Source organism: Setaria viridis, chromosome 5 (genome assembly GCF_005286985.2).
Source record: "Setaria viridis chromosome 5, Setaria_viridis_v4.0, whole genome shotgun sequence".
NCBI lineage: Eukaryota > Viridiplantae > Streptophyta > Magnoliopsida > Poales > Poaceae > Setaria > Setaria viridis.
Window position 1 is genome coordinate 30,909,700 of NC_048267.2, and position 21,537 is coordinate 30,931,236.

Consider the following 21,537-nt stretch of genomic DNA (forward strand, 5'->3'; position numbering starts at 1 on the left):
ATACGAGGCCGGCACGGCGGCACCCGCACGATCCGCCCCTCGCAGAGTTTCCTCGGCCCAGCGGGGCGAGGCGAACTGGTGGGTCACGGGCGCACAGGCCGGCAGGCCGGGGCGCAGGGAGACTCTTTTGACCGTGCGGTTGCCTCCTGGCTCCTGCTGCGGTGTTGCCCAATAGCGACCTAGCAGGAGCTCGCTCGTGCCCGACGCGTCCATAACTCCGTCCCTCCGTTCTTAAGACGTGCATAGTAGGATTTTTATTAAGGAGAGAGTTACAACGATACAATTTCAGGACCAAAGTGCATAATTATAGGAACTACCACCTTTTGATCAGGAACAGAAACACAATAACAGAAAAAGAAAGTCACAGCACCACCACCACACTAAACACGACCTAAAACGACTGAAACCTGCAGGAGATAAGGACATCATAAACACACGCACATCACCGATTGCCTAACAATCCGGAGCCAACGGATGTAAAGCGAAAATATCCTGCAAAACCATGCCTCCAAGGAGGAAGCGACGCTCCCACCACCATCGTCCATCTATCCACGAAGGAGCAAACCAAGTCTTCACCTAGCAAAACCAAATGGATTTGGTGGCCGCAACAACGTTCCTAGCGAGGTGAGCTACGTTAAAGAACGCAACCGTTGTTGGCACCGGCGGATACCAGGCAAAGCTTTCGCTAAGGCCCCCGAAACCAACTCCATGTAGCAAACCACCAAGGCCTGGATGAGAGCCAAATCGATGGGATGGCAACAAGCAATCCATGACGACGATGATGGGAAACATCCGCAGGCCAGCGAATGCCATCACGACGACCCAAAGACGACCAGGGGCGACCACGACGACCAAAAGACGAACGGGGGGAGAGGAGTGGAGCCGAAGCCCACCCTCCTCCCAGCAACACTCGACGACGACAATTGGGCAGCGGCAGCTGCCATGGGGTGGCGGTGACCCGAAGCACCAAGGGGAGGACGAAGACCCGTCCTCCCATCCCTATCAGCAAAGAAGACAACTGGAGGCATGGACAATGAGTGACAACCATCACAGCAAAGTAAGCAACCCACAGCGGCAGGGTGGGAGGCACCGGCGGCAAGCAGGTCAACCCCCCCCCCAACCGTCCTTGAAGAGCGACCAGAGCACGACCAAAGTTAGGTAGGGTGAAGGGAGGAGGGGGAAAAAGTAAGGGAAATGAATGGTGGAAGGATGCAGCGCACAGGCCGCCGCTCGGTGGCCACTAGGAGCAGGAGGAAGGTGCACGGCAACCGAGTCGCCAAGGAAGGCGTAGAGGAGGTCAGGAACTCTATTTCCCTTAACTCTCGTTCTATGATTACTCCATCCCTCCGTTATTGCGACCAAATTTAGCCACATCTTGTTGAGACCTAAGAAGATAATAGGTTGGCACGAGACTGTAAAAAAATTCTTTTTTCTATTAACTAAATTATTACTAACATCACATCTAAGTCAACGCCTCAAATTTCTCGCTGATATCAGAATAATCCATCGGGTCGAGAATCCCTACCTCCAGTATTCCTCGTAATTGTGAAGACACCTCTGCGTTTTTCTTTCGTGCATTCATGTCAACAAGAACACTTGAGAGGCGGCTCCAAAGGAACTTGAGACGGCACTCTGCTTGGTGGGCAAGTTTGCTTGTACTAGGTTGATCGATCCCTCGACTTTGGCGTTTGCTGCGGTAGTGAATTAACATCGGGGTCTGAATGGCTGCGCCTTTGGACCAAGCAGCGCAGCAATGTTGTAGGATCTCATCTCATTACACACCAGTCCAAGAATCCACGCGCATCGGAGGAATTGGCAGGAAAATTAGTAACTCCCCACCCCAAGGCCCCAATCCATGTACTGTATACGGGAAAGGAACAGGTTTATGAGACAAGATTTGACTGGATTCATGGCACGTATGGGTTCACGGCTCCGTGCCGTGCCGAGGCAGCGGGCGCTGCCGCTCTCTTGCCGTATTCCCAGGCGACGCAGCAGCCGATTCCCAAGCGCAAGTTCTGTAAAAATGACACGGCACGGGCCCGTGCGCGCCCGGTCACGCTCGCGCAGGCCTTCGGCCGCCGAGGGGCAAGGCGACCGGCGAGGGCGTCGTGGCGACGCGCGGGCACTCCGCGACCGGCGCGGGGCGGCTTTTTCCGAGACCGCACAGTTGCCTCGTGACCCGCAGGCGCTAGCTCGAGCCTGCCGCGTGCCGCGCTCGTGGTCGATCGGCGGATTGCACAGGCCGCGTCGCGTCGTCTGCCTTGGCTAGCTGACAGTTGACAGCGCGCGGGCCGTCCTCTTGATCTTCCGTTCTTTTATGGTACCGTGTGGTGTGGTCTGGTGTGGTGGATAACTGAAATAGTGAAATTCTCCAGAGTCCGAAACTGACTGAGCCTTTGTTTACTTCGTGAATTTGAGAGGTGCCAAATTACTGTAGCAACACTGTAGCGTTTCGTTTGTATTTGTGAATTATTGTCCAAATATTGACTAATTAGGCTCAAAAGATTCGTCTCGCAAAGTACAACAAAACTGTGCAAATAGTTTTTTATTTCGTCTACATTTAGTACTCCATGCATGTACCGCAAGTTTGATGTGATGGAGAATCTTCTTTTTGCATAGTGTTAAAGTTGGGAGTTTGGAGGTAAGAGAACAAGGACTGATACACACACTGCACTGACCTTCGTCGGCGGCGTAGCACAGGTTTGAAAGCAGGTAGGTAAGCGAAGCTAGCATCTAGCTTCTGAAGAATGTTTAAGATGGCAAGAGCCTGGAAGAACACGCAAGAGCGTCCTCATCACATGAACAAGCAGCATGGTGGCGCAATGCCTGGGCAATGGAAATACCACAAAAAATTCGTGTTTTCTGGTGGAGGGTGTGTCGCAACTTCCTTACCTCAAGGAGCTCCACCGGCGTCACATTTGTCTTTCTGCCCTATAATCTTAACGGAGGGAGTAATGTTTTAGGACAAGATCTCTCTATGAGAACGGAAGGAAGGATATACTGGTTAGATACGAATATGCTCTACGGTACGAACGAAATACAACGTTATATAAGCCTCAACAAACAGCCACCGCCCAACCAACGCTAGGTGCTTAGGTTTGAGTAGGTTAGAGCAACCTACACTTCCCTCACGTGTGATCCGGCTACAACCCATGTTGGCAAATTTGGGATCACATACCCCTTTCAAATTCCAAAACCGTCCCATATTGGCAAATTTGGAATCACTACTCACGACCATATACCCCTTTCGAATTCAACAACCATCCCGATTTACTTCAGCACAATATTTCTTTTATTTCACTCAACGATCAGAAGGCTAGCACCAATCTTGTACTTGCATTCAACAATGAATCTACTCTTTTCATCGCACAGATTTTTTTTGGGCCTCAAATCAAACATTACCAATGGTTATTATTCTCTAACCTTATTAGTTGCCATAATATTCCGAAAGTTGAAGTTTATACATATTATTCTTTAGTAAGATTTGAGAATCAGGAAATGACTAAAAATTCATACTTTCTATCAAATTTAGCTACGTTCAGTTAAATCTTAGTGATATCAATATCATTAAAATGCTTGCAAGCCAGAACATGAAAATATCTTATCAAACTTTAACTTGAGCCACAATGTTCCCAGGATGCAAGACATGAGTTAAGCCAACAGAAGGACCACGACAACCCAGGAAAGGGCCAATGCCAGGATGCAGAAACAAATCAAACCAAAATTTAAACCCATATATTTAGCACAATTTTCAAATAGGCTGCCGTTCATCTTCTAATCTTCTAAGGGGATAATGAGGCACCTAATTTGCTGCAGATAGACAAAACACTAGTTGGCCAAGCTAAATATACCATCCCAGAAAAAAGCATCATGCAATGAGTGGCCGAGCTATAGGGGACGCTTAGCAAAAGCTGCAGAGAGATTCATGCCAATGGGGCATACAAGCAAGCAGATAACAAGAAACGCTGCTGGATGGGCACGGGCTGCTTGAGGCATGCCATGCAGCAGGTCCTGCATCCCACAGGCACGTGCAAGTTCCCATAAGCTAGGCACCTAGCTCACTGCGAATGTTACACTAGAAAGAGAAGATGCCCAGATGTAAAGAAAATAACGCAGCTCAAAAAGCTAGGCTGAGGGCACAAGTCCCTCAGACAAAAAAGGAATTAAAATGGAATAAAAAGGAGTTCAATGTGTACTTTCTGGGGAATTAGGTATCCGACTTAAATTTACCCTACTTTCCACCAACAAAGCTTCAGAATCCTGATCATCGCTTGCAGCGACATCAAGCTTTGTGGCAAGGATAGAGCTCACCTCACCATCCCCAGGATTATCATCAATAACTTTACCAATCTGATCCTCCATACCTGTCTCAGCATCTGCATGCATGATGAAGGGTCTCTCTTGACTGCCAGGGGGGCTAGCAGCAACAGGAGCAACCTCCTCCTTGCCTAGGCTAGGATCTGTCATAGCAGGGGGCATAATCTCCATGTTATCACCTGATTCTCCATCAGCTGAAGGTTGTGCAACATCCTCCAGGCCATCAGCAGATATAACTTCCAGCAAGTCACCAGCATGTTCTAGGGTTGCTTGAGGTTCACCATCCTCCAGGCCATCAGCTGGTACTTCGTTTTCTGAAGGTATCACATCCTCCATATCCTTGCCAGGCGATGTTATTGCTGGTGGTGCCACGACCTCCATCTCTTCATCAGGTTGTGTGATTGCTGGAGGTGCCTCCACACCACCAGATTCTGTAGCTGCTGCAGTTGCCACCCCTATCCTATCACCAAGTTCCTGTTTTGATGGTGACCGTTCCTCCATGACATCAGTGTGATGTTGCAGAGCAGGGCTGCTCACCATTGATTCCTTTGAAGTACAATCAAGCATTTCTGTATCTTGACTACCTTCTGGTGCGTCCATCTTCTCTTCCATTTTTACAGATGCAAAGGTAGGAACTAAACCCTTTCCAGTCTGGTTCTTGTGAAGGGCCAAAGCTCTCTGTTGTTGTGGAAAAAAGAGAAATTAACATTCCCATATAAGTTGATAGCTAAATTCATAAGAGCTGGTAAACAGATTTCAACTTTCAAATAGGAAGTTCTAGAGAAAATTGGGAGAGCAAAAAAAAAAGCAAGAACTTGCCTGAAAGATAGCACTGTTACTCTTGAGGTAAAGTGAACTGAAAGGATTTGGGCTTCCATAGTTTTCAGTTATCTTTCTAATGTTTCCATCATCCCGCTGCATAAGACATAGTAACAACCATAAGAACAGCAAAACTGGATGAGGAAACAGACACTAATTTCAACGAATGTGAATACCTGACTAAGTTCATTCCTAACCACAATAGGGGCTTTTGCTACACCCAAGTCTCCCAGCAAGGATATGCACCTTTTGTACAACTCAGACTCAACTAGATCATGTGACACACTAATTCTGGATAGATAGCTTTTACAAAAGACTGTGCCATTCTTTGACAACATAGAAGTCACAAGTTGTGCTCCTCGAGGAGCTTCCAAACTTTTCAAAGCACTTTTAGAATCATCCTTTGCTTCAAAGTGTTCAGAAGTCAAGTGTTCAATTTCCTTTTGCTCGACCAGAGGTTGAAGATTGTGTTGTCCACTAGAAGAATCAGAAATAGCGGTTGCTGCGGAGTCAGGCTCCTTCTTAGCAACTGGAAGTTCAGCATCAGGCACTTCATTTAGTCCCTTAGATGTATCACCAGTCAGCTCCCATCCTCTGCTGCCAGCATGAGGTCTGTTCTGATCCCACTCTTGCCTACTGTACAGATATGGTTCGCTGGGAAACACACCACTGCCTCCATTCCAAACTTGCATGTGAGGTGGGCATGATTCATCCAGAGGATTAGGCCACCCAAATGGGCGCATGTGAGTTGAAAACCTGTCAACACCGTCATGCATGGGATATGAAACTCCAGGTTGGTTCAACTTCATTTGAGGCCTAAGGTTAAACATAGGTGGCCCCGGAAATTGATGAACAGGTGGGTGAAATCCAGGAGCACCATGTTGAATGGGAACAAAACCATTTGAAACTGGAGAAGGCCAGTTTGGCGGATTGTTCCAGGCATGTCCATGTCCACGTACAGAATTCATATCATTCCTCTTTTGATGACCATGGAACCTTCGATCTCCACTTTGAGGCCTACGGTCATCATCATGCGAACCCAAGAAGGAGTCGTCATTTCTGTGCCTGGAAGGTGGCAGAGGATGATTTGGTGAAGTTCCTGAAAAATGACCACCTCTACTCATGGATGAACCAGAAGGTGTTGGCTCTCTGAACGGAACTTTAGCTGGTGTTCTATCTTGATGATGTGATCGTTCTTGGGACAGGTCGCCATCTCGATCTCTGTATTTTGTAAGGCTGTTTCTTTCTCCTTTACTATCAAGACTACGCCCACCACTAAGCCTACCTGAAAACCTTTGGTCGCCTGAAGATGGAGATTTTTCAGAAAATTGTTTTGGTGAAGTATGCTTGTCTTTCCTAGGTGTGCGATCATACTGTGATGATGCAGAAATTTCCAATGGTACATCACGAGGCTGGTGATCATCCTTCTGTTTGAGCCTTTCAGAAGACCAATTTTCTGCGTCCCTGTCACGAAGCCTAGAAGCAGGTGTCCTTTCTCTCCCGGAAGATGTTCTCGGTCGACTATTTCTCTCATCATATGGCATTTCTCTCTTTCCATGATCCATCGCCTTAGATCCATGCCTGGACATCAATCAATGAACCATTTCAGGTGTTAGAAGAAACAAAGCACTCAGGAGAACTGCAGATAACTTAACAATGTCAAAATCTGTTAACTGGTTGAAAGAAATTGTAATATTTGCCAATAACCAATATCTAAATCAGATATCATGAAGTTCAAGAACTTATAAACGCCTTCCTTGGTCAACTACTTCTGTATCAGCATAAACAAGGCAGGTGTATCAGGGTAGGTATGATAAACATTCTAAGCTACACCCACTGATATGTTTTTTTCTATGTGACCTAGAAACAAAATCAATCTAGCAATGGGCCAAACTATTTTAGACGGACACAAGAACTTCCCAACCAACTGGTCTATTACAAACAGCACTAGCATGATACAAACTTTTGAGGGCTAGAAACAAAACGAACCACAAGGAGCCACCAGCCAAACTATATTTGATAAATAAACTGTAACCCTAAACCTCAAGAAGGAACTTTCCAACCTACAGATTATTCCAGATCATGATGGATACTCTTCACACAATTTTACACCAAAATAGTTAACTTTAGTCAGCAAATATACCTAATAAATGCCAATTCATGAAAGATGTTTTCATGGGGCTCCTCAGACATTTAATTCATTACCCCACAATGATAGAAGTTATTCACCTCAAAAACTGCCAGCTAATAAAAAAAATTCAAGTCGAAATAATAATAATTTCTATCAAGCTTTTTCTGCGACAAAGATGCCCAGCTAGCTTATAATAGAAATGCTGCAACAATTTAGCACACAAACCATGCACCTAATACATGTACTTAGAAAGCATGAAACAAATATTCTCATGGTTAACACTGAATAGCACATACAATACCACGGCACTATGACAAGATAAAGATACAATGCTGCAGCTTTGTAGGAAATGAATGCAGTATTTTCAGATGTATAATACGTAAAAAAGTTACCGGCTTTGATCTTTGTCGTGATAAGAACTTGGGCTAGGTGAACTTCTTGAATGGATTTTACTTGGACTAGAACTACGATCAGGTCTTGCTCTCTCAATCAGAGAATCCAAACGCCCACTGCCCGAAGATTTTTCCAAATTTACACGTTGATCACATGTGCTTGGAGGCTTTGAATCATATTGGTCATCATTTTCCTCAGGTCGTTTTTTCCCCCTACTTTCCTTATACCTATTGCTATAATCCTCATAATGATCACCATCTTGAACTGCTTCCTTTCTGTAATGGCTCTCAGAGCTTCTGTGCCCATCTTTAGCACTCTTATAATCAGCCCTGTCACTTTCATGACCACGGGTCACGCGCTCATCAAGAAACTTGTCATCTTGTTGTCTTTTATCCCTTCCATAATCATCCTTATACTTTTCCTTATACTTGTCATCATCAAACCTTTGTTCCTTAGAACTCCTAGATTTACCATGTTCATATCTGGACAGAGTCTTTCTGTCATCACTGTCTCTATTATCAGCAGGCCACTTATCTGTATCTTCAGAATCATCTTTCCTTCGGCTGTGTTTGTCAGGTTGCATCTCAGGATTATTGTACTTCTCTTTTGCAGAAATTTCTGCTTCCAAAAGAACTAGTTTAGGAAACAACACACAACAAAAGAAAAGAAAAACTAGCACAACACCATATATAAAGGAAACTCAAAGAATAGCAGTCAGGAAAAACATGTAAATAAGTAAACAACATTCAGCACCCGATAAAAAGCTCTTATAATATCCAGTGACTACACTGATACACTAAGATAATTTAAGACAGTTATACGACAAGATATCAAACTGTAAGCCATACATAATGAGCAAAAACAGAGTTCATCACAGCAATGTTAACAATACTATCAGTTCTCTGGGAAATAAAATATCAGTTCTCCAACACCAAAAAAAAACCCAGTGAAAAGTCTACTATAATTTACATGATTGATCAATTGCAAAACAATCTTCTCAACTACAGGTGAGATGGCATCAATGTACCAAAGGCAAATGGATACAACACTGTTCCATTCTGGCAGAAAAGAATACAAATGTAGGAGAACTGTTAACTCCACAGATCACATTCACTTTCGCCAAGGCTAGTAAAAGGTAGTAAGGTCTAGCAACTATGAAAATAATGATAGCATCAAGCAAAGCATGTCTAGATACAATCTGCATAAGAAAATATTAAGCAAGCTAGTATATCCCTATGACAAAACCATATAAGCAGGAACATGGAACATAATGGCACACATACAGTAGGAATGTTATCAGCATTGTAGATAACATTTAGAAAAAGGATTACTGTACCATTGATCTCTGTGTCTCTCCTGTAGGAGTAGGCCTCCTCTTCTGCCCTACTTGTCTTCGAGCCAGTCTTCCTGCTACCCCCATCCTCATATCTCTCATGCTTGGAATCATAGTCTTTCCTGTCTCTCTCCCGCTCCTTCTGCCTCTCCCGTTCCCTCTCCCTCTCCCTGTCCCGCTCTCGATCCCTATCTTTCTCCCGCTCCCGCTCCCTCTCTCTCTCCCTCTCCTTCTCTCGCTCTCTTTCCTTCTCGCGCTCTCTGTCCCTGCTCTTTTCCCTGTCCCGCTCCTTCTGCCGCTCCCATTCTTTCTCCCTTTCCCTATCCCTTTCTCTATCCCTATATCTGTCATCCTTGTAGTGCCCGGTACTCTCCCTCCTCCCCAAATCCTTCTCCTTCTCCGACCGCCGCTTCCCAGAGTCACTCTTCGACACAACCTCCTCAGCCCTGTCATCCACAACCACTGCCCGTCTGCTTGACCTCTTGGACTCGTCCCCTGATCCCCTGGACTTGTCGGGCAGTTTCTCCGTATCAGCATGCCCAAAAGTCTCGCTCTTGGACCTCTTGTCGACCAGGTGATCGTCGCAGACGCCGCTGTTCCACCGGTCGCTAACCACATCCACCACGGCCTCCTCAACCCTCTCCTTCCTCTTCTTCCCGTGCTCCGCGTACCCGTTCCCCGATCTCACGGCCTCCTTGCCCGAGGACGAGCGGCGCCTCTCGGGCTCAGGATCTCGAGAAACCCTAGCCGCCGCCGCGGCCTCCTCCCGCGCGCCGACGGCCGGAGCCGACTCCTCGCCCTCGGACTCCGACCGGTCCGCGGAGCCTCCCCTCCTGTGGGACCGGTGCGACCTGTGGCGCGAGCTCCGCGGCATGGCGGGCCAACCCTAGAGCGAGCACCACCACCGAGTCAGATGCGGGCGCTTGCGACGCGGGGCCCTGGAGCCCTAGGGCGCGCGCGGGATCCGGAGGGATCTAGGCGGCCGTGGCGGTGGGGGGAGAGGGAGGGGCAGGGCGCTGGAGCACGGCGGCTAGGGTTTTGGTGGGGTGGGAGAACGGAGGGAAGGAGGGAGGGGGTAGAGGCGGCGGCGGGGGATGGGAGACGACGAGTTCGTGGGTGGAGGAAATTGGGAGGAGAAAAGGTTGGTTGTTTTTCCGGCTTTGGATTTGGGGGACGGGGTTTGTTTGAGATTTGGCCCGGGCTGGTGGTTGCTGTGCGGTGCGATGCGGTGTGCAGCGCAGCCGAAGGGGCGCCGCGGCAGGATTGGACACGAGAGACGGGAGTCGAGGCGCGTCGCGCGGGGGTCCTTGGGCTGTGCTTTGCACGGTTTCGGGTGTTTTTTTTGTTGCACGCACGCTAAAACTTGCGCCGCATTTGCTTAGTCTGCTCTTGCATCTGCACTTTCGGTGTGTCATATTACATAACCTTTATTTTGAAAAAATTACGGACAAAAGTTGCAAAACTTTGACACCTCACTCGCTCAAGCCAGGATTTGATTTGTAATCGCACTTTCGGCGTGTCATATTTGCATTATCTTTTTAAAAATGTTAGTGGACAAAAGGTCTTAAAACTTCGGCGCCGCATTCGCTTAGGCCACGGTTTAGTTTGTGTTCTCATTTTCGACGCATCGTATTTGCATGGAGAAAAAGGTAGGTCTCTCGGTTCACCATTTATTGCACTCCATGAATCAAATTAGAGATCTTACCATTGTTGCGCTCTATAATTTAGGTTAAAGGTCTGATGATTTTACTACAACATTTTCGAAATAGGGTTCAACTTCTACATACGGATACGCACATATCAATTATAATTCCACATATAAAAAAGTCAAATATGTAATAGAAGATGAGAAGAGAGATTAAATGCTTATATTACATTTTGAGCCTCGTGCTAATATGGAGTCTATTTCGGTTCATTGGTTCCATACCGGTCTATGTTGTAGTTTTCATTTGAGTGCTTTCTATTAGGGTCGTAGCATGTTCAAATAATAAAGTTACACTACTGTGTCACATTTAGTACTTGAGATAAAGATGCACTTAAATAACTAATGGTGAAGATAGGCGTTCAGTTTAACATTGAATGCCAGGTGAAATGCAGTATATTACTTTGCATCCAAATATGAAGAGTTTGTTTTCTTTCCGAGACATATTATGCCCACATACATGGTTGCACTCATCTTTATATATGCTTGCGTGCACACTTTATCTCTATGAACACCATAGATGATTGGTGAGATCTTGAGATTGAAGAAGCCACCTTAGACACACCAATGTTGATTGACATCTCATCTATTATTGAAAGAGTTGCGTTTTTAGTTCCTAAAATGAATCCGAAAATGCGAGCACCCATATGCTAATGAGTTTACAATTCAAGAAAAAATTTGCCATAGCCAAATATCATTTATATATACGAAGTGGTTCAAAAGTATTGTTAGATCCCTATAATATAGCAATACTTATTTTCACAATGCTTCGTATGAATCCAATAGTGCATTGGGATGACTTATATTATACCTAAGCTGATTTTTGTTTCTGACTAGTAAAGAGTTTTCTCATGAGTTTACTAGCCGTTGTGTCATCATTTTTGCAACCTGAATGTATTTACCAAAAATATGTTTATAGTATATGAACTAAATTTGTCCAAGAAACTCATATCAACATGGAGTAAAAGAAAGCTTGACAAGGCATTGCATCTGTCAAATTATACTTCAGCTTAGGTGGTGTTGCTTGCATTTTAGTTATCCTAACACGTTATTATTCACTTTCATGAGCTATGATGTTCATAAAATATATACCGAATGAAAAATTTCATGATATTGAATATAGGATTTGGTTAAAAAATAGTGCTTACCCAAATTAACAAGTACAGCTCCTACAGTAGCACTTCTCGTGACACCCAATAAATTGCTTAAATATACATAGCTACACTACAACAAAAAAGACACATGCATGCAAAACGCTTGAAATGCACTATTGATGGACTGAGCATCAAGGGAATAGATAACATATTTACAATGACTATATTTGGCATTTTCATAGAACAAAATATGAATTAAAGGGAACATGTTAATTTACAATATCTTGAAACATCAGTGCGCTCTTCGCAAAAAGAAAAACATGAAACATCCATGTGCACATATCTATTTGAGAACTCAAAGGTTGTAAACCGTATTGCCTGAGAAAATAAATTTAATTAGACCATTTAGAGTTTTTCCCTAAAAATTGTAAACATAGCTTGACATTTTTAACAAACATACTTGATTCATTAAATAGCATGGAGTAGCAAAGTATTTATTAGTTACTAAGATACCGTTTGGCAAATCTAGCTCAAATAAATCTTGTCTAGAACTAGAGGTACGTCAAAAGCATATAGATAAATTATTTATATATTTAGATTAAATCCTAATACCTATAACATTTTAATTTAATCCACAACTACAAACTATAGTTCAACTAACATAGATCTCGGAGTTGAAGCTATACCAAACAAACCCTACAACAATAGCATTATCAAATTCCTCCTTCATCAACACTGAAGGTACTTACACTTAATTTTGCTTAAATAGTGGACCATACCATTTAGGGGCATCCATTTCTAAAAGCTCTAAGCAGCGATATATATTGGGCTATAGCGGAAGCTAATAATCCATTTAGTGGATTTATCTGAAAAGGAAAAATAAGTCATCACAATCAAATTTAGAATGACCATTAGCTAAAACCATGTTCTAGCCACAAGTAATTGTACACATACAAGCCTACACACCAGCCGTAGCCCCTCTATCTCACGCGACCCTACTTCGAGATCCCCATCCTCTATTCTTCTCTTATTGACTGCATGCTCCAAGGTAGAGCCGTTGTTCAGATTGGTATATAGAAAACTCGTCACCCCTATCCCATGTCCCTGCATAAGGTCACCATGAATTAAAGGTGAAGAAGTATATATACCTCTTGTATTGTTCCAAATGCGAAGAGCTCCAATCTATCATGCCTTCCTCAGGCTTGCCTTACCAATTGCATGAAGCAAGCCTTCATCACCCCTTTTAGCTCTCCAGCGCAATTCGGTCTAACATTTAATTAGCACTGCTGCTAATAAATTTGCTCGCTACATCATTTAGCATGCTTCTACGAGCTACAGGGGCTCGTAGCGGTAATAGCACAATAAAGTGCAATATCGCACCGCAATAATCCGTTATTTTGAACATTCGTGCTATAATACTCATAAGTATAACAGGACAAAAATACAGTAAGAAGATGTTGTTAGATCCTTCTACCACCTGCCAAATTGTTGGTTTGTTTTTCTCCCAGTAATAACAGGCAAAAAGATACAACCGTACGCATAATCATTCTAGTCAAGGTGGAAATACTCGATTGCTACGCTCAACTGCACAGTGCGGCAGTAGCTGGGAAGCAGACAGTAGACACAGCCCGGTGGACCGTTCGACCTCACCGCTGCACCTCACTGCCCAGACGGCGGAAACGGACAGCTCCGGCGCACGTCCGAGCTGGTGCACCGGGCCTCCAAAAAAATCGTGCCCCCGCACGGCCGCGCGGTCGCTGGCGCGGCACGGGGTGAGGCGGACGCGCGCCGGGCTCATGGCAGCTACAGCCCCGCCGCTTCCCCGCACGCAACCGCCTCGCGCCCCCGCCTCTTGTTAAGTCAAGCCCCCGCGCCTCCCTCTCCCTCCGCTGCGCCGCGACGGTCTCCTCTCCCTCTCCCACTCGCACTCGCAGACCAACGGCGACGGTACAGGTATTAACCGGTGCCCCGTGCCCGCTCCACATGCCTCTCGCGGCGGCCGCTGCCGTCGCCGCCTGCCCCTCGCCGGTCGGCCTCGCCCGCCCCTTGTGCCGCGCCTACGCGCATCCGCGGCGCCCGCGGGGGTTCCGGTTGGAGGCTAGCTCATCGGCGCCCGCGCCGGCCGCGGCGGATGAGGGGGCTGGAGCGGGGCCGTGCCCCGTGGTCAGGTTCGACATGGACAACTTCGCCATCGCAGACCGCGTCAGCGTCGGGCTCCACGGACGGGTGTGTGCTGATCGGGATCCTCCGATTCGCTCTCCAGCTCGCTAAATTTGTTGCGCTTCTCCTCCGTTTTTGCTAATTGTTAGAGATTTTTTTTTGGTACGTGATGTAGTCGGACGAGATGATCTTCGAGGCCACGGTGCGCGATCCGAGCAGGTCAGTGTCGCAGGACACTCTATGATAGTACGAATTCGTTGCATTCGTGGCGATTGTTTCTGATTTTGGTGTTCAGCGAGCTGTATGGGTCAACGGTGGTGCTGCGGCAGCTGAAGAGCTCGCAGGCGAAGCGCAGGGGCCGGCGCGCGATTGAGGTGGGTTTTTCCTCTCTTATTAGCTATTGTTTTAATGCGGTGGAGTACGTGCGGAACGCGCTGGTTCAGCTCAAGTTGGCTGTGTGTGATTTCAGGTACTGAAGAAGCTGGCTCGCCGCCAGGTGATGTACCACTCGTACGCACTGCAGGTCCATGGTTACATTGCTCCGGGCAATGCGGTGGAGCAGGAAGATGTCCCGTTAGTATTGGTGCATGGGGTTAGTGCTTTTCTCTTACTTGCTCAAGCTGATCTGGCTGGTCTTAAATGCAGTACTGTCACTTTCAGGTTTCAATTTTGGGCCTAATTGCAGTTTGCAGTCATTTTCGTGTCAGCTCATGGATTTTAGGGTGTATGTAGGTGTACTTAAAACATTAATTTGCATATGCTCCCAACAGAATATTGGAACTCTTCAGAGTTATTTTTGTGTATAATACCTTAACTCTTCAATAAGGGCTAGATTTTGCTTCCTTCTGGATTGATCGATGCACTGGTAGAGGCACTGGTTTTTGTTAATTCACCATTTCAGGGTTTATTTATTTCTATGCAGTATCATGGGAGTTATTCCCTGCGCCACTGGTTGCAACTCTCGGATTGGCTCCCAACCTTAGAAGCAACATTAGCATTGGATGAAGAACAAGTTAGAAGGGTAGGAGATGACTCTGTTGGAGGACCTGCTGTAACTCGACAGCTACGTTTGATTAGGATTTTGATGAGAGACCTTTTGATTGGTGTAAGCTACAAACACTAAATTTCTCGAAATGCACTCGTTACCTGTTGATCTGGACTGAAGACACATTTTATTTGACATAGGTAAATTATCTACATAGCCATGGGCTGGCACATACTGAGCTTAGATTGGAGAATGTTCATGTGAGCCCAATAGACAAGCATGTTAAGGTGAGCAGCCTTTCTATTTGTTTATGTTTACGTAAATGGTTGTCTTTTGTCTTAGCAATCATGCTTCATAGTTTACAGTGGACTTCAAATTACATTTTTGTGCAATGTAGTCAAACAACTGAAAATTAGGTTACTTATTCCACATGATTTTGCATCAACATGTGTTCAGCATTTGTGTCCTGAATGTTCAAAACTTCAAATGGCATAGTACTTCTTGGCTGAGATTTAACAGTTTACTTGTATATTTAATTATTGACCTTGCAATTTTTATGTGTGGTTTGTAGGTTTTGTTATCCTATTCACTGTTTTCAGCTGAATCATCAGTTGTCAAAATCAACCTGTTTATGTTTCACTGTTATCCTATAAATATGACCTGTTAAAATGCCAAAATCAACAGTTGTCTCTACCTTTTGTGTGTCTATAACAAACCAATTTATGTTTGACACCTTTTTAGTTGAGGAATTAGACACCATGATATCACAGGCTCTCAAATGTTAACTGTTGTTAATTATGACAGTTATAACTTGGTACACCGATGAGCAACTGAATGATTGTCATGTGGGCTACACATTTCTCTTTGCTCTTTCTGCAGCTTTAACTCTTGATAAATGCACAACTACTTTTGAAGAAAATTGAAGGACATTGTCTCTCTTCTGGTTATACACTTGCTGCTCAAACAATTGGAGCTATTTGGAAAATTCAACTTATAACTAGAAAAAACTGCTGTACCAGATATTGATTGAACTAAGCTATCAGTGCTGTTGAAATGTCAATCTTTGTACATCAACAATCTTACATTCTGATCACTGTAATATTTTTCAGTGCTTTGCAAATACCGTGTTTCTATTTTTTTTAAATTCTTAGTTAATAATCCATTCTTTTTTTGAGAAAAAACCTTTTCAGATTTGTACTGTTGCAAAGAATCCAAATATCACCAACTTGATTTCATTTTTGAAAGGTTCGTAAATTTGTGTAAAATATTCCATTAGGTAAAATAGCCATTTCTCTTCTTTTGTAATTGAATATGATATTTGAACTGCTATGGTCCTTACCAATAATAGGTCGTAGCTAATCCTATCTCTAAGGAAACTAATCCCTAATCATTGTTTGGTGTCAACTTGCCATGAGCCCATTTGGCCCAGCTATGCCCTTGATCCACACCGTGAAAATACTGATGCACAGGAATGCACTCATACAACTTGCTTATACACATTCATAACATTAATCTACGAAATATATAAATTGAACCAAACCATGGAGTTAATGTTCAAGGCTCTAATCCATTCGCGACAAGCCTCACATGGTTACAGTCTTACAGGCATCTAAGTTATCTTGTGTAATCTATTCCTATGTTCTGTAAATTTTTTCATCTAAACCTAACTTAACTAGCTCCTTTGATGATTTATTTATTTAGGTTGGTATTCTTGGAAATGCTGCTGATTTTCATGATAATGATCCTAGCAGTAGTACAGTAGCAAGTAACGATGAAAGGAGGAAAATGATGATAGCATTTGACATCAGGTAAGGTTTCTATGAAACAAAGAAGCTCTTGTACACCTGTACACATCTGTCTAACTGCTTCTAAAACAGTATGTAGCATGAAGTATAAACCCTTATGTGCTTTAATTTAAGTCTTTTCTTTTTGTCTCTAGATGTGTTGGCTTCATCATGGCAAAGATGGTTTTGAGAGAACTAATGGATTCTTCAACTTTCTTTAAATTCAAATCTTTCCTGACAAAGGTTTGTTTTATGCGCTTCCCTATATCCTATTTGCCAGTTTACTGTTCAAGCCTTTACCTCACTAAGATCTGTGGTAGCCATAGTATGCTCATACTGTGACAAAGTATACCCAGGGGTGGTAAAGGGCCCTCTAATTTAGCCTAGCAAATTTAAGGATTGGGCTCAATAAAGGCCGGGCCATAATAATATATGATTTTGAGCTAAAAATAGATAGGGCTGAGTTGGATTGTGAAGGAGGTATAAGGGCCATGATCCATTACCACCCGTATACCGCCACAGAAGGTTCATTGCTATTTTTATGAGCTTTGCACAAAGTAAGCATTATGTAAGTGCCATCCTGAGCCAATGAATGGCCTGCATTATGAACAAATGTTCAGAGGTCTCAGTCACATCGTGATTTTGTTTTATTGCGGGATATTACATGTTCTTCTGACCTGCATTATTAGACTTTGTTTTGTTTCACTGAAACTACCTGCTTTCAATATATAATACCACATTTTGATGCAGGCGAGTCTAATTTTTGATAAATACTATTACTAGAACTAACTATTTATTTCCTTTCTTGTTTTCCTCTATTTCAGGGAAACGACCCATACTGTTTGCGTGAGTTCCTTTTACCAATTCTCTGCCAAAATTCTCCATCTGGAAATATAGGTTTGCAGGCAAGTCTTTATTTCTAGTAATTTATTGGGATATCATTTCTTCAAGCAATCTGATAGTGTCTTTACTGTTCCTTAGATTCTAGATAGGCAATGGGGTGCTGGTTGGAATCTTTTGGCCTTATTGCTGGCAACAAAACCTGACAAAAGGATAAGGTAAGATTATCAACATTGCTAGTGAATCCACAAGCTAAACGCTACAAATTCATAGCTAGGATGCTTTCCTGCATTATAGAGTTGTAAATACTTACTTTGTTGCACCAAATCTGCAGTTGTGTTGATGCATTGCGGCACCCCTTCCTCTGTGGGCCAAAATGGCGTATAAATCCATCAACTAGTATCATTCGATGGGGCTTGGGATCGACTGCTGTTCGCATGGCTGAAGATTATATCTATGGACATCATCAGGTACTAATTTTCTGCACATGGGTGGATCATGTCTTAAACTGCATCTCATTCTGGTCTCGCTAAAAGGCTTGATCTCGCACCTAACTGGAAACTGACATATGAAGGAAACATGTTATCCATCGCAATTTTATATCATTGGACAATTCTTGTTCGAAAGAAACTTATAGACTCCCTTTCACATATTTACAGCGTAGGCGGTTAGTGTATTTCATTGAATTGATGGAGGTCCTAAACCCTAATTTAAGAACTGAGGTAACTTCTTACTTCAAGCCCTGATAATGATGAACTATGTTTCATGAATATATTCGTGATATAGTTATGTCGGTAGCTACTTTCCACTTTGGAGATTAGCCATTGTAGTTTCTCGTGTACAATAATTGCTGAGGTGTATATGCTATGAATTTTTCATACTCTATCATCATGATGAAGTGGAGAAATATTTGTTTTCTTTTTTGGTATTTCCTTTTATGTTATTTTTTTCTGCAAGATGGATAATTCTGGTTAAAATTTGGTTTCAGTTTGTTTTATTCCTCTCTCTTTTATGTTATTATCTGCTTGACAATATTATTTTATTTCGTTATGCTTTTATCCATTTAGAATTGGCTTCAGTTCCTACCTGGTCGTTGGCGTCTCCTGTACTGCACTGGAAGACATATTGGCCTCACGCTTCGTCAGCCTTCCCCTAGAATCCTCATCAGTGATGTGTACCTCACAGTTAGTTCAGAGTCCATCGATCCAGTCTTCTCTCTGACCTCAGATATTGGTTTCAGAATTATGCCAGAATCTGATTGGCCTCATGACAAATCTGGCACTGAAGGAGTTTTGTCTGTCACCACATCAGCAAGGATAGCTGCTGGGAGGATTTATATTCATGAACAGGACAATAAAGAGACTAGGGTCACATCTTCAAGATCTTCTAGGAGATATCTTGGTGGTAAATGGAGAAAAGTTGCAAAGATGAAGGAGCTGCCAGCCAGTCTCCCCAGTGTAAACATTGCTACGGATGAAGTAGACGTATCAATGAGCTGCAACTCGGCTTTGAATGTCAATTCTGCACAAAAGGTGCTGCAAGAGATCCGTACACAGACCCCACCGGAAATGTTCGATTTGTCAAAGATTGTCTGTGGGACATACATTGACGCGAGGTTGATGGTTCTCCGTGGTGTTAATGGGTCGGCTCTGCTTTTCACTAGATCAAATCCGACGACCGATTCGTGAGGCCATGTAATGCTATTCTTTCTCTGTACATTCTGTATTTCTAGCTGTACATTCATTTGTAACAAGTGTAAATAATAAGATGGTGTAGGCCATAGTTAGGCTGTTATATATTCCTTTGTAATTTTGTATGATCTTTTTCGGTCATGTGCCCAGCCCAGGCTGAAGCGCTGGCAGCGTGAGTATAATTAAATTCGTTCTATAGAACCACAAAACCTTCGGTGAGCTTGATAGCCAAATAATCGGCCTGTTCGCTTCAGCTTATTCAGCCGGCTTATCAGCCACCAAACAGTGTTTTCCTCTCACAACAAATCAGCCGTTTCAGCTTTTCAGCCGGCTTATAAGCTGAAGCGAACAGGCCCAATGTCATTTTCGAAGTTGCTCTCGCAGATTTTGGTGCTGTGCGGTGACTGTCATGACTGTTTCGCAATGTTTTCTTTTTACAGGATCGTGTTTAACATACTCGAGAACCTTCAGCTGCATCTTTTTTCTTCGCTACTAGTGGCCTGAGTATCATATTTTTTTATACTTTGCGAATGTATCGGGGATGTAGCAATTAGTATTGCGAGCGTAGTTCTTTCAGGGCTAGGGTGTCTTCCTTTAGTTAGGAGGCTTGGAGCATGTCGTTCTCGTTCCTCGCCCAATCCCATCCCGGGCCGGACACCACCCGCATGTTGCGTGAGTTGGGCTGCACATTAGCTTTACCGATTATTGAGGCCCAGTTAGACGTTAAAAGGCCTTCTTCAAGCAACCAAGCCTTAAAGGCCCGCATGGAGTCCTCTCCGGCGTTTGCTCGCTCCCTGGTTGTCTTCTCCATTGTTTTGTTGCTTTTTCAGCCCCGGACTCCGGTCTCAAGTCTCAACTCTCAACTACTCTCAAATCTGAAGTACATATCTGCAGAAGGACTGTGCCGTGCCATTCCGTAATTCTCTCCACTACAAACCGATGGACGGTTCGTCCAACGATGTCGCACCATCCACTCGACGAACAGATGGACGAAGCCGAGTACCAGCAGCTACTCTCTAATTCCAACTGCATTTACCGCTGCCTAGAGTGGTAAATAGCTCGCTAATTTAGCTTAGCAAATTTAAAAATCGAGTTTAATATAACTGGATCATAATAATATATGATTTTAAGTTAAAAATAAATAGAATTTTGTTGGACTGTGAAAGAGGCACGAGGGTCACGATCCATTACCACCCACCGATGCTCTGTCCAAGCTACACTGCTGAGGCGGGAGGGCGGCGCAGGTCCTCCTCTGATCCTCTCCTCTGGGTGCCGTTTACCAGAGAGCAGTTGGTCAAGCCTCGGACTGCACATTAACTAGTTGGTCAGGTGTAGCCGAGGGGCTAACCAAATTTATCACGGCACCGTTCATCGGAAGCTGAATGGCGGGGCGATAAGGTGGTGTGTATACGCCACGGCGTAGTAGTGCATTTTCGCCAGCAGCTGCCGGCGGCGAAGGGGGACTCCGGTCACGCCCCAAATAGAAAGAAAGACGACGACTGCCCGGCCATTGCTATGGTGCTCCTGTGGCTCCTCCTGATCTGCAGCACAAGCGCGCTCGTGTACGCGCTCATGGCGGGGTTCGACAGCACCCCGCCCCCCCGGCTGTTCGTCCGTCTCGTCGCGGTCGAGGGGCTGGGCCTCGGCGTCGACGACCAGTGCGCGCCGCCGGTGTTCGAGCTGGCCGTGGACGTCGGCAGGATCCCCGAGGAGGCCTTCCACCGAGGGCCCCTCGACGTCGGGGGCGGGGGCGCGATGCTGCGGGTGTCGTACCGCGGCGTGATCCGGGCCTGGGGCGGCGTGCCGCTGTTCACCATCGACGTCAGGCGGCTGGGGCGGAGCGCGGAGGGTGTGGGGACCGTGGTGGCCAAGGCGGAGGGATCCGTGGTGCGGCAGGAGATGCGGAACATGATACGGGCCGAGCTGCAGGCTTTCGGGAGGGCAGAGTTTGACGTCGACGGGGAGCTTCGGAGTTTGGGCGGCCACCTCCACTGCAATACCTACTTGTTCGAAGGCGAAGGCGAAGGCGAGGCAACGGAGGCACTGCCTCCATGTTGGGTTCAGAAAAGGCCGAACTATTATTAAAAACTTCTACGTAACGTATTGGTAAGGAATTCATCATAAATTATTGCTTGTTCGGTACTTCGGTGCTGAATGCTCAGTTCTTAGTTAATTTTTTTTTTAATTTACCACAATTTGATGGTGGTTCCTCAACAAGCTTATCTCCTCTGATGGTGGTTCAACAAGATGATGAATTGGTGATCATCATGCAATACAAGTCATTTAGA

At 44.8% G+C, this 21,537-nt stretch overlaps 2 protein-coding genes across 3 annotated transcripts; one reads left to right on the forward strand and one right to left on the reverse strand.

Annotated features, from left to right (window-relative positions):
- Positions 1 to 4,126: 4,126 nt before the first annotated feature.
- Positions 4,127 to 10,134, reverse strand: LOC117855912 (uncharacterized). The gene is made up of 5 exons (XM_034738312.2): positions 8,997 to 10,134; positions 7,660 to 8,278; positions 5,313 to 6,717; positions 5,137 to 5,232; positions 4,127 to 4,995 (listed from the first exon to the last, which is right to left on the reverse strand). The coding sequence occupies exons 1-5, from the start codon at positions 9,865 to 9,867 to the stop codon at positions 4,186 to 4,188; spliced, it is 3,801 nt and encodes a 1,266-aa protein (XP_034594203.1). The 5' UTR covers positions 9,868 to 10,134; the 3' UTR covers positions 4,127 to 4,185.
- A 3,514-nt stretch (positions 10,135 to 13,648) lies between these two features.
- On the forward strand, positions 13,649 to 19,374 carry LOC117858023 (probable plastid-lipid-associated protein 14, chloroplastic). 2 transcript variants are annotated; one of them, XM_034740988.2, is made up of 13 exons: positions 13,654 to 14,015; positions 14,125 to 14,168; positions 14,245 to 14,323; positions 14,419 to 14,541; positions 14,872 to 15,054; positions 15,135 to 15,221; positions 16,636 to 16,742; positions 16,874 to 16,961; positions 17,543 to 17,623; positions 17,700 to 17,776; positions 17,893 to 18,028; positions 18,218 to 18,280; positions 18,626 to 19,374. In XM_034740988.2, exons 1-13 carry the CDS (start codon positions 13,773 to 13,775, stop codon positions 19,244 to 19,246), a joined length of 1,932 nt encoding a protein of 643 aa, XP_034596879.1. In that variant the 5' UTR covers positions 13,654 to 13,772; the 3' UTR covers positions 19,247 to 19,374. The 2 variants fall into 2 exon arrangements, with proteins under 2 accessions (XP_034596880.1, XP_034596879.1); XM_034740989.2 differs by lacking the exon at positions 18,218 to 18,280 and having other exon boundaries at positions 13,649 to 14,015.
- The last annotated feature ends 2,163 nt before the right edge of the window (positions 19,375 to 21,537 follow it).

Bases quoted from the DNA above. Each gene is read 5' to 3' on its own strand.
- LOC117855912 (XM_034738312.2), bottom strand. From the start codon at position 9,867: ATGCCGCGGAGCTCGCGCCACAGGTCGCACCGGTCCCACAGGAGGGGA. The intron at 6,718-7,659 runs GTAACTTTTTTA...ATTGATGTCCAG, and splicing joins CACGACAAAGATCAAAGCCG to GCATGGATCTAAGGCGATGG. The intron at 4,996-5,136 runs GCAAGTTCTTGC...CCACAACAACAG, and splicing joins GTAACAGTGCTATCTTTCAG to AGAGCTTTGGCCCTTCACAA.
- LOC117858023 (XM_034740988.2), top strand. From the start codon at position 13,773: ATGCCTCTCGCGGCGGCCGCTGCCGTCGCCGCCTGCCCCTCGCCGGTC. The intron at 17,624-17,699 runs GCAAGTCTTTAT...ACTGTTCCTTAG, and splicing joins CTGGAAATATAGGTTTGCAG to ATTCTAGATAGGCAATGGGG. The intron at 18,029-18,217 runs GTACTAATTTTC...ACATATTTACAG, and splicing joins ATATCTATGGACATCATCAG to CGTAGGCGGTTAGTGTATTT.